Source organism: Suillus bovinus (assembly GCF_016758785.1).
Source record: "Suillus bovinus strain UH-Sbo-P2 chromosome Unknown EDB93scaffold_22, whole genome shotgun sequence".
NCBI classification, from domain to species: Eukaryota; Fungi; Basidiomycota; class Agaricomycetes; order Boletales; family Suillaceae; genus Suillus; species Suillus bovinus.
Window position 1 is genome coordinate 354,634 of NW_024542078.1, and position 10,155 is coordinate 364,788.

Genomic DNA, 10,155 nt, shown 5'->3' on the forward strand with positions numbered 1-10,155 from the left:
GAGGCGTGACGGCAGAAGATATGCGAAATGACAGCGATAACTGTAACCGACCTACAACATCCCACCAACGAGAGCCACAATAGCTTTCGTGCGCCACCTGACCTTTCTTTCTCCGCCCCTCCAAGGCACCGCCCAACGATGCAGTCCCTGAATTTCCTCCTGTAATTTTTGACGTAAATCATCTGACGAGGTCGCCATCACGAAAGATAACTCTGTGTCAAGGTTTGCTGAACGTGAGTTCAAGTTCGTGGACCCAAAAAGCGTGAGGACTGGCGGTGAATCTACTGAAGGGGAAAGCCAAATTCCTGGAATGGACGACATAAGATTTGATAATGCTCCAACCCAAAGCGCTAACCTTTTGCGTGGTATGTCCAACCATCCCTCTCCCACTCTTTAAGGGTGATATTGTGGTCGTCTGACCCATTTGAAGAAGGTCGGCTCGCGGCTCTTACCGCCGACATAAAACGTTTCTCCAATAGGGTATATCCCTCAGGGATGAGCCCAGACAGGCCCCCAGACCCATAGAAACCATTCGCCTGAGAACGCGGGTTACATCATGATCAGCAGGTTGATCTTGAAAAAAAAAATCACCTTCGGACCGGCTGCTATGATACTGCATCCAACATTGGATTTCAAAATCAGGTCCTGGTATTCCTTGGATAATCCAAAGTAACCGCTCGTCAGATTCATAACAGGTTCTTCATTAAAACGGTATTCGCGAGACGCCAAGTGATCGAAGAGCATCGACAGAGTGCGTTCCTCCTCTCGGATATTAAATTGCCCGGCTTGGATAACAGGAAAGATGACTACATCTGACGAATTGGCCTGCTCTTCGCTGCTGGTAGAGGACGCAGATGAAAACAGATGTTTCATTTGAAACTGTGACAACACACGTTCTGCCTTGGACTGGATCTGCCACGGCAAAACAGACGTGTCGTCCCAATGAAGGGCCGGTCCATCTGAAGTTGCCAGCACTCGATACGAAAAACTAGAGATGGTCTGCAAGAACGAGAAACAGTAATCTGCAAGAGCAGGTTGCGCACTGAAATGCAAATAGCGATCTTGTCTGTTTGAGAAATATGCTTTGTTCAGGTTTGCTCTGTTACTTCATTAGCTCTGCCTTTTTTTGAGTTTGCAAAGACTGACCCGCTGATCATGACTTCATCATCCGAACCGTAAATTTTGGCATGCCAGGTGCCCCAACCTTCATTGAATCGAGGAGGGACTATATTTGACATCGTTGCGCTGAGCTTTGGACTGCGGAAAAGGGATATATGTACTCTATGTTCATGGTTCCGTAGGAGGGGAAGAAGGGAAAGAATGGGAGACGATGGTCCAGGTCGAGTCGACCGGTTGTAATCCAAGTTTAAGTAGAGGTGCAAACCAGGATTCGTCCGAAGTGCATCGTCCAAGGCGTTTATCTGGTAACTATCAGGATAAATCTCTTCATCGCAGAATACATGATGTGCCTACCAGTTCCGTCTCTGAGAAACCAATGTATAATGACGACAGAAAAATCCGCCGTCGTGCACGGCGAATGATGTTCTAGCATGCACACCGTCGGAAAGTCTCACGAAGATAAGATACGGGTGCTTACAAGTAGATTTTTATAGAAGTCAGAAGGCTGTGAGAGCACATGCACGTCTTTCGACGCTACCTTGAAGCTCGGTTGTTTCTGAGCGAGATGAGACACGAATTCACGAATGGTAGGATCAAAGTTGCGCGTAATAGAGAAGTTACGCGCACATTTTGAGACGGTAAAGCATTTCAGGAGTGCCTTGTGCGTGCTGGAGTGCCTGCATACATTTATGTATGCTGCGAGCATGTAAGTTATTTGTATCTTCAAGGCGGTTGAATTAATTACTATTTACAGCGAAGGCGGGTGAGTTCAAAAAGGCAAATTTAAAAGAGGGTTGTTGACTAAGCGAATGATAGGATGCTGCGTGCAGCCGTTTGTATTACTTAGACACCAACGGAGTCCCGGGATGGTACGATTCTGGCAACGAGGCTGAACTGCTGGCTGCTTCTATCATCCTCTCTTTCTCGTACTGAACACGATGTTAGCGAATGCTACAGTCGAAGTGTTCAGATTAGCAAAGTCAAGCGTTATCCAGGCGTCTGTCACGCTGTTGACCTTCCCAGTCCAATTGCTGGGTCGCATACGGAAGTTGGGCACAGATGACAGATGGACGCACAGTTCGGAGAATATGTTCGCATTCACAGTAATGCGTGACGTGCACTCCGATGAATTCTTGCTATCACAGTCTCCTCCCCCACCCATATCCACCCCTTTACCAGGTCCATGGAGCTTTTTGACGTCTTGGTATGTTTTTGGATTAGTCGTGATGGTGTGTTGTACCCGCAAGTAATGTGTTCTATGACTGACTTTGCACCAGGCGGTTCTCTTACATCGTATACGGAACATCGTAGTGCCCAGAGACCATTTCATCACCCGTTTTACTCGCACTGCAAGGCTCCGCGCATCTGCCAACTCTTTCATTCCGCCTGTTTTCCCCCTAGATTTGTCGTCTTCAATAACTCGTCTCGTGCTGCGCTCACCCTCACTGTACTTCATCTTGAAGATGGTCGCTATATGGCTCATCGTCCTCGCTCAAACAGCAGACAAGTTTCCAACGTGGGACTTGTCATCGTTGCAATTAGTGGGGACTTATGTCGCCAAAAGAGAAACGGCGGACCTCTGCTGGTCTACGTTTTGCGCTGTCTGTGGTGTTCTATGCATGGAAGGACTAACACATGGTTTGGAAGGCGGAGCACACCGCCCTTCGCCATTTAATCTGGTGCGGTTCTAGCGCAATATGCAACATCACTCACTCACGTGAAGAAAAAAGCTCGGATATGCATTTCTTTTGCACACCTACTCTTCTCCAGTGACTCACTGGGTAACGCTTGAAGGCTCGACTTCACGGCCAGACAAGCATGTCGTGTTTACTATCCTATTGCCCTTGCTTCAGGTTCGCTGGCTTGCCTCGCCTCATGGGATAATAATAATAATTAACAACCCCTTATAGCTCGCAGTCATCCACTCGATTGGGATCAAGCAAGATTGGTCGTCCCATCGCCTCTTTCCATCGATGTTTGCGTCGTTCCTTGCACTCACCCACTTCCATTCAGTTATGTGGCTATCGGATTCATCTTATCCTTTGCTCAGTTATGTGCCTTGCCTGTTTGAATCTACCCTTCTAGCCGTCATATTTCTGGCTCTTTTCCTCAATGCATTTACTCAACTTGCCACGGAGGGTACAATCTCCCGTTTCTTATTTGGCCATCAAGCTGCTCTTCTTCCTCAATGGGATGAAGACTTCTCAGTCGCATTGTTACGTATGGGTACGGCAAGCCTCGAGGCGTCGTGCGTGTTGGGCCTTGGGAACCAAGTAGGGGGTGTTGCTGCGGTCATGCCCCTTCCCTTCAACGATGGAACCGTGGAACTGAATCGCATGGGGGTGGCTTCGCTTTCTCCGGCTGTTGAAGGCTCCATCAAACACCCTCGTTTCAAGAAGGGTTTTTGCAATGAAGTCAAGACCGTCAAGATCACGACGACTGGAGGGGATATCTGGGTGGATATGACTTGGTGCAAGGAGCTTGCAAGGCTCGGGATGAGTGTGGTGCGATGTGTCAAAGGGCTGATAATGAAATTTTGGAAAGTACTCAACCGAAGGTCGCGAAAGCCGCCCAACTTCCCTCCTCGGCGTATCGTGGTCAGGAGCGAGGCAACCACAAGTCAGCGGAATCAAGATTATGATGAAGAAGCCGAAGAACAACAAGAATTGTACGAAAGATTTATTAGGGGAGAGCCCATGGACGAAGAAGATGAAGATTTTGAATATTACCCCTCCGAAATGGAACGGGATGGCTCCGTTGGCTCCGCTTCGTCGAGTTCTGAGCATAGCAGCGAAGAAGAAGAAGAAGGGGAGAAGGATCCACGGCAAGACACAGAGGAGATTGTCAGCTTGTTTTCGGACCTCTCTTCCGGTCCCTCAGCCATGACTTCTGCGCCGGTCTTGGTGGCGCATATGATTCATGATTCATCGTTGCCAATGACGAGACGGCGATTCCAGCACCTCACGTCAACGCCTTCTCAGCGCACTGACAGTTTCCTTAGTGACTGGTCGGACGTCGCTGCGATCCGACGATCATCTTCTAGTGGCACTGCTCCACATGAAGACGAGACGATGAGAAACTGTGTGATATGCACAGTAGAGCCACGCCAAATCATATGTTGGCCATGTCGGTGAGTAACGGAGCGCGATTTCTTTTTGGAAGCCATGTGACGGTGATTCCTTTGGCAGATGTCTCGCGGTGTGTGATGACTGCCGCGAAAATCTCGCGTCCCGTTCGTCTGCGTCTACTCACACATGTCCCTGTTGTCGAAGAAGGTGAGTATTTCTACAAGGCCGTAACGACACCGATTGACAATTCATTTACTCAAGCGTGGACGGATATTCAAAGATTTACATTCCTTAATCTCAAAGGTTTTATTTGGTAGATTTCAACAATGTAATATTATGTCGCTATTCCTGTCGTGGAACCTATGCTCTATATATATTCTGGTTTGAGGTGATAGCGTGTGCGGGGAAGACCCGGCCAGCCTGGGATGTACTTGCCAAGTCGCACGTATTTGGGTCTAGCATGCGGAAACGAAGCGTCCCAGCAACATACCCGGTGCTATCTGATCTCAGTTCGATACGCCACTAACAGACTAGTATAGAGGGAAACAGAGACAATGGACGATCAACCATGCTAGTCGCCACTGCCACTCAAAGATAGCTACGAAGCTCACATCATATATTTAAAAAGAAATGGCAAAAATACGCAAAGGCCACACAACCCCCAGATCAATCATGGACGTCCAATCGCACTAGTCAGACCAGTGCGATCGCGCCTTGAGTGGGTGATATCACAACTACGCACCGGACCCGGGTCTATCGGCCATCTCACCGTGACAGGGTGAAGGCTCGGCACACGCCATATATTAAAACCGACCAAGCGCTACGACATTGGCCAGTAATGTGCTCCCGCAGCGTCATCCTATAGCGCCGGCCCACCACATGACAAAAACCCAGGCCCGCCCAGGCACCGGACACGAGTCCACGTTCCAGCTTGAGTAAAATAAAACCGCTGCGATCGAATAACCGACGACGGTCAAGTCATATGCACTCCCGGCCAGCGTTATAAAAAAAAAAAACTGGAGGCGAACTATAATTACCGCTTATCAGTTAATGGCCATGGTAGATTATTTCGGCCCGCAAAGGACATACGAGCTTGCGGCAGTGCGGGCGCCTTCGTATGCCATCATCATGACGAGTATCGAGCGAAAAGTCATGCCGAGCGATATCATGATCAGCTGAGGGAGAGCACACACGTTGATGAGACTCATCAACCCCCAATGCACCGTGACCAGAAGCGAAGCATGATCACGAACCTCTCCGACTGACGTCGGACGCCCATAAATGTCACAGAAAACCCGAGCCTTGGGGCCCTTAAGGTACTACTCACGCCCTGAATAACTTTTCGAGGTCATTACTTTGGTCACACCCCCAACCCAACCCAAACCACGCCAAGCCCTGTGATACTGTATCGTGATACTCTCCGACTGGTCCGCAGGACGCCCCCCATTGATTGATTCCGAGAGATTCGCGGTTAGGGTTGTTCCTGAAATATCATCACGAGGTTTGGTGCTAGACAGCTCGCGGCCGGGCCCTACAGCTGGCAACGTGTAATCCGATCGTCGTGTATTATATGACTTGGAGGGAGGACCCTTCGCAGCATCGTGTCCGCAGTGATTCTCCTCGTGAGAAAGGCCAATTATACACACAATGAATGATAGAAGGTCGTCAAGAAAACTTCCGTGATAACGTTTAAGCCAGATGAATGAAAAAAAAAAAAAACGTAGCATATATGCATTGCAAAGTACTACAAAGCAAACAAGAAAACAAGGCCAGTGCTTGGCGACTACGACGAATCTCAAGTCATTATTGAATTGGTGGCGCAGCGTTCTCGCACGACTCCCGCGTTTCAATATTTCATTAACATTCACTACCGTTTGCCCGGTGGTCAAGGAAATTTCGGTGACTGACACGATCCTCGCCTTGTATTAAGTGTGTACTATGGCTCCCGGTCCAGGCTGTTCGCAGCCGACCAAGTCCACGAGCAGAAGCCATTCGGACCCCGGTATTGCGCGCTTGCCGTCAACATGCAGTGCAAGTGACGCCAAATCTCACCTGTTAGTATAATTTGCATCATGCCTACCCAATACTATTCAATCGCAACGTGGTAAATTCACGGTGATGGGTCATGTCAGATCTGATGAACATGCGGTTTGGAGTAAGATAAATGATGATGATGATCATAGTATTGACGATAGTAAGTATGACGATAAGCTTTTGAGCACGAGGCTGATGTGGAATTAGTCTTGAAAATATAGCGACACCACATAATAAGGTTACAAAGAATTTCGAACGGATATCACGTTTGTTTGGAGAAGGATATCTATGCAGCGACTTGCATCGCTGGATTCTTAAAAGGAAAATGCGAATAACGATTGTGAGGCTTGTTTGAAGTGGGAAGTTGTGAACGTGAATTCGAATGAGGTACGGGAAGAGGGAATGCTCGTAGCAAGTCTAGTGTGGATGAAGGGTGATACGACTTCTTGGGCGGTGGTGGAGGGGGAATCACAAGCTCCATAGCATCATGATGCGAGTTGACAGCAGGATTGAATGAAGAGTTTGGTACAGCCTCAGGAGTGAGTGGCTGAGGAGAGCTCCCAGAAGATGACGAGTGGGAGCTAGATGGGTCCAGATCTGGGCAATGAACGTGGTGCGAACGGTGGTATTGGGAGTGCGCGTGGGATGGAGACGAGTCTGCGATTCTGCGAAAGTCGTGGGAAGGAAGTGCGACTGCAGACAAGCCATCGTGGTGGCTAAGAATGTCATCTTCGGTAACTGACAGATCAAAATCAAGCACGTCGAGAAATTCTCGTTCAATTCGGCCGACATCACGTTTGCCGAATACACCGGTGCAAAGAGCCCAGTGAACGTTTTTGAGTGTGGAATCGTTTGAAAACTGTTACGGTGGAGTCAGTCAGGGGTTGATGACATGGGAAGGAGTAAACGTACTTTGCTAGCGATCATTACGGCGCCGAGAAAGACTCGCTCGCACGCCCACTCCTCTAGAGCGATTTGCAAGTGAGGTTTGGCGCGATTGATGTAAACGAGGGAGACGAGAAGTGTAGGAAGTGTGACTTCTGCTCTAGTGAGAACGTTGGAGACAAATGTAGTGAATTTGGTGTGCTCTGGGCGGCGAGACACGCTGCGGCCACGACGAGATGATGATGATGGGCGACCCATTGCATAATTTACTGTGTCTACTACACAATCGACGACATATTCTGGGAAGGTTGTTAGGATGGATAAGAGGTGAAAGGTAGAGTGAGACATACCGATAACAGGTCGTGATAGCTTTATTTCGAGGAGCTCCAAGAGAGCAGGTGAATGGAGAGCAGGGTCTACGAGGCTTGCCTTGTGGATTGGGGAGGAGGAGACCATTGTTGTCTAGAGAGTAAGAGAGAAAGCCTGAAGCGGAGACGGCTTAGTGGGGTATTCATAGTGGATGGATTGTGTGGTATATAAAGGGACACCGGATGGGAGGAACAGCAAGAGAGCCGGATCGGTTACTTACGAAAAGGGACAGGTTGACATGAGCGATTAGAAAGGAAGGGCCGGAGTATTGCATAATCGGTTTCGGCTTTTCACTGTGCTGACTCGGCGTCGGTGAATGAACTGAACGCACCGCTGTTAAAGGGATTACAATTATATCCATATTTGGATTTAATGTTTAAATTCGGTAAGCAAGAGATGCGATGCCGCCGGTTGGCCGATGGGACACGGTATGAATATTCAACCGAGTAATGCTAATTTGGAATCTTCTCTTCAAGTACCCATAATAAATCATAACTTTCCGTCAGAGCTTCCGAGTCACTAGAACCAGTTGCGAACGTTTCGGGTACGCTGACACGTTCTCCCTACTAGCTGCGATCTACCACCCTTGGCCGCGATTGTTGCGGGGAAGATGACTCGTAATCCCAATCGGACGTACCCTCACGCAAATCTATTAGCATGCGTACATGTCACTGGGCGTGTGGCGTCCTCCGATATAATGCTAAGTATACTAAACCAAGGAACAACTTCCACAGGAACCTTTGCCCCGGTCACAACATCTCGCCAAGGAACCATACGTCTGCCAAGTGCGGGGGTTTATGCCCTCCGTTCATCGTGTAGTCACTATGACAAAGTCGTGACTCTAGCGTAGTTGGTCGTTAGGTGCCGCTCGCGCTAATAAGGCACAAAGATAGCCGTTGAAATGAATAGCTCTTCGACACAGCATCACAGGGGGAGCAGATCATCCATCAGTCACGGAGTTCAATAAGGTCATTTATCATGTATATGTGATATAGTACAACTTGTACCCAGCATTCGTCCCTAGTCGTCCCTGCATCTCGCCCCCCGAAGAGAACTCAAAACTTGCAAGCTCGTAGGTTTGCGGCCCACAAATTGATCGTCCTTCATTCATTCACGCTCGCCAAGCAATTACATACCCGACCGCGGCCATTGTCACCTGTCACTGGTCAATCATGCAGCGCCACCAGCCACCGCACTTCCACTAGTACTCCCACTCCCGCTAGGTGCGTTACCACCCGCTTTGCCACCACGGTTTTTGCTACCCTTAGGCCGTCCTCGTGGGCGCTTCGTAGTACTAGGCTGAGCATCTGGTTGATTGTCGCTTACGGGCCGTTTCTCCCCATTTACCCGACGATCACGCAAATACCTATTTGGGGAATAACGAGTAGTCAGCACACGCTCACCAACACGCAAGGCAGCGCAGAGAAAACACCCGAACCCCGCCGTGCGACAGGACTACTACACTCCTGTGGCGGGGCGCCGATCGCCAAAAACATGCTGCGGCGCACACACCACAGCCGGGCAGAAGTTCCCTAAAACCACAACCGGAAGGAACTTGGACTTACTGAGATGCCTTCTCATCAAGCTTAGTTTGGAGTGGCGGGAGCGGGGGCTGACCGAGTTCGGTCCGCAAGCGATCAACGTCCGCTTTTGCTATGGCATATTCACCTTCTTGTAGGGTTTGGATTTGTTGCCTCAGGTCCACACATCTGCACAGTAGAGTTAATTAGGACAGACTGCGGGGCAATAAGAGACGTGGGAAAGATACGTACTCTCGTGTGATGGATGCTTCGAGGAGATCCACCTTTGAGGAAAGATCAAAGATAGCATGTGAGCAATATCATCCTTAAATAGACGATGGAACGCACCTTGTCACGGTCTGCATTTATCTGTCAAACCAACAATTGCTATCAAAAATAATAACATAAGATAAGTCACGGAACGCATACCTCTGCGAGTGCGTTAAGTAACCGTGCACGTTCGCTGTCCAATCTGCCAGATGGCAATTAGCAAACACCGTCGGTACCACATGGAAAATTCAAAAATGGGCGAATCAGACACGGTATTGATAGATTGGGAAAACTAATGTGATAGATTGGTCGAATCATCGAAAAGGTGATTCGTACCTATTTTTTTGCTCTTTGATATCCTGAATTGTCTTATCCTTTTGTTCGAGGGTATTATGGGCAGCAACTATATTAGCGGTATGCAGTTGCAGTGTCAGGGAATGTTTTCTGCCCATAGTTAATTCAGTATTGTACTATCACGATGTTGGAGCAATCAGGTTTTAATGACGCACGCAACTCACTTGAGTTCAGCTGTTTTGGCAAGCTGGACGAGCTCAGTCGTCCAATTGCCGGTCGCCACAAGGGGCTGCTGGCTTTGGTGTCACTGGTTGTGGAGCGGTAGTAGTTGCATGTGGTGCTACAGTACTAGGGCCTGCAGCAGGCGCAGACATTATCATTTGGCCATAATCGTTGGACGATGCAGCGGGGAACTGCTGATACATTGCAAATGTCAGAAATCGAGCCAGCTACAGCGACGGGCCCTGGGGTCTCGGGTAGGTATGTGAGTGGGTTGAGTGCAGAATTTACTAGGACTCCGTACACTGCTAGCAGGTGTTTGTATTTATTAGGAACCAAGGCTGTCGACACAAATTTGGATACTTACTTCATCTTCT

At 48.9% G+C, this 10,155-nt stretch overlaps 4 protein-coding genes across 4 annotated transcripts; 1 reads left to right on the forward strand and 3 right to left on the reverse strand.

Annotated features, from left to right (window-relative positions):
• Window positions 1-51: 51 nt before the first annotated feature.
• Window positions 52-1,825, reverse strand: EDB93DRAFT_1084080 (uncharacterized protein; the record flags this gene model as incomplete). The annotated part of the gene is made up of 6 exons (XM_041445808.1): window positions 52-305; window positions 356-536; window positions 592-1,099; window positions 1,147-1,421; window positions 1,474-1,545; window positions 1,598-1,825. The coding sequence occupies 6 exons, from the start codon at window positions 1,823-1,825 to the stop codon at window positions 52-54; spliced, it is 1,518 nt and encodes a 505-aa protein (XP_041308487.1).
• Window positions 1,826-1,930: 105 nt separating this feature from the next.
• Window positions 1,931-4,579, forward strand: EDB93DRAFT_1141905 (uncharacterized protein). The gene is made up of 6 exons (XM_041449321.1): window positions 1,931-2,348; window positions 2,397-2,798; window positions 2,850-2,972; window positions 3,030-4,249; window positions 4,308-4,394; window positions 4,449-4,579. Exons 1-6 carry the CDS (start codon window positions 2,058-2,060, stop codon window positions 4,480-4,482), a joined length of 2,157 nt encoding a protein of 718 aa, XP_041308488.1. The 5' UTR covers window positions 1,931-2,057; the 3' UTR covers window positions 4,483-4,579.
• A 1,663-nt stretch (window positions 4,580-6,242) lies between these two features.
• EDB93DRAFT_1141910 (uncharacterized protein) lies at window positions 6,243-7,774 on the reverse strand. Its single transcript, XM_041449322.1, has 3 exons — window positions 7,457-7,774; window positions 7,134-7,405; window positions 6,243-7,080 (listed from the first exon to the last, which is right to left on the reverse strand). The coding sequence occupies exons 1-3, from the start codon at window positions 7,560-7,562 to the stop codon at window positions 6,508-6,510; spliced, it is 951 nt and encodes a 316-aa protein (XP_041308489.1). The 5' UTR covers window positions 7,563-7,774; the 3' UTR covers window positions 6,243-6,507.
• An 871-nt stretch (window positions 7,775-8,645) lies between these two features.
• Window positions 8,646-9,933, reverse strand: EDB93DRAFT_1240246 (uncharacterized protein; the record flags this gene model as incomplete). Its single annotated transcript, XM_041451732.1, is given in 8 exon segments — window positions 8,646-8,841; window positions 9,041-9,184; window positions 9,248-9,279; window positions 9,344-9,364; window positions 9,425-9,467; window positions 9,602-9,709; window positions 9,784-9,848; window positions 9,868-9,933. The coding sequence occupies 8 exon segments, from the start codon at window positions 9,931-9,933 to the stop codon at window positions 8,646-8,648; spliced, it is 675 nt and encodes a 224-aa protein (XP_041308490.1).
• Between the last annotated feature and the right edge of the window lie 222 nt (window positions 9,934-10,155).

Excerpts from the sequence above, each read along its gene's own strand:
- EDB93DRAFT_1141910 (XM_041449322.1), bottom strand. The coding sequence starts at position 7,562 with ATGGTCTCCTCCTCCCCAATCCACAAGGCAAGCCTCGTAGACCCTGCT. Across the intron at positions 7,406-7,456 it reads GCTATCACGACCTGTTATCG|AATATGTCGTCGATTGTGTA; the intron begins GTATGTCTCACT and ends CAACCTTCCCAG. Across the intron at positions 7,081-7,133 it reads CCGTAATGATCGCTAGCAAA|TTTTCAAACGATTCCACACT; the intron begins GTACGTTTACTC and ends CCACCGTAACAG.
- EDB93DRAFT_1141905 (XM_041449321.1), top strand. The coding sequence starts at position 2,058 with ATGTTAGCGAATGCTACAGTCGAAGTGTTCAGATTAGCAAAGTCAAGC. Across the intron at positions 2,349-2,396 it reads TTTTTGGATTAGTCGTGATG|GCGGTTCTCTTACATCGTAT; the intron begins GTGTGTTGTACC and ends ACTTTGCACCAG. Across the intron at positions 4,395-4,448 it reads TGTCCCTGTTGTCGAAGAAG|CGTGGACGGATATTCAAAGA; the intron begins GTGAGTATTTCT and ends CATTTACTCAAG.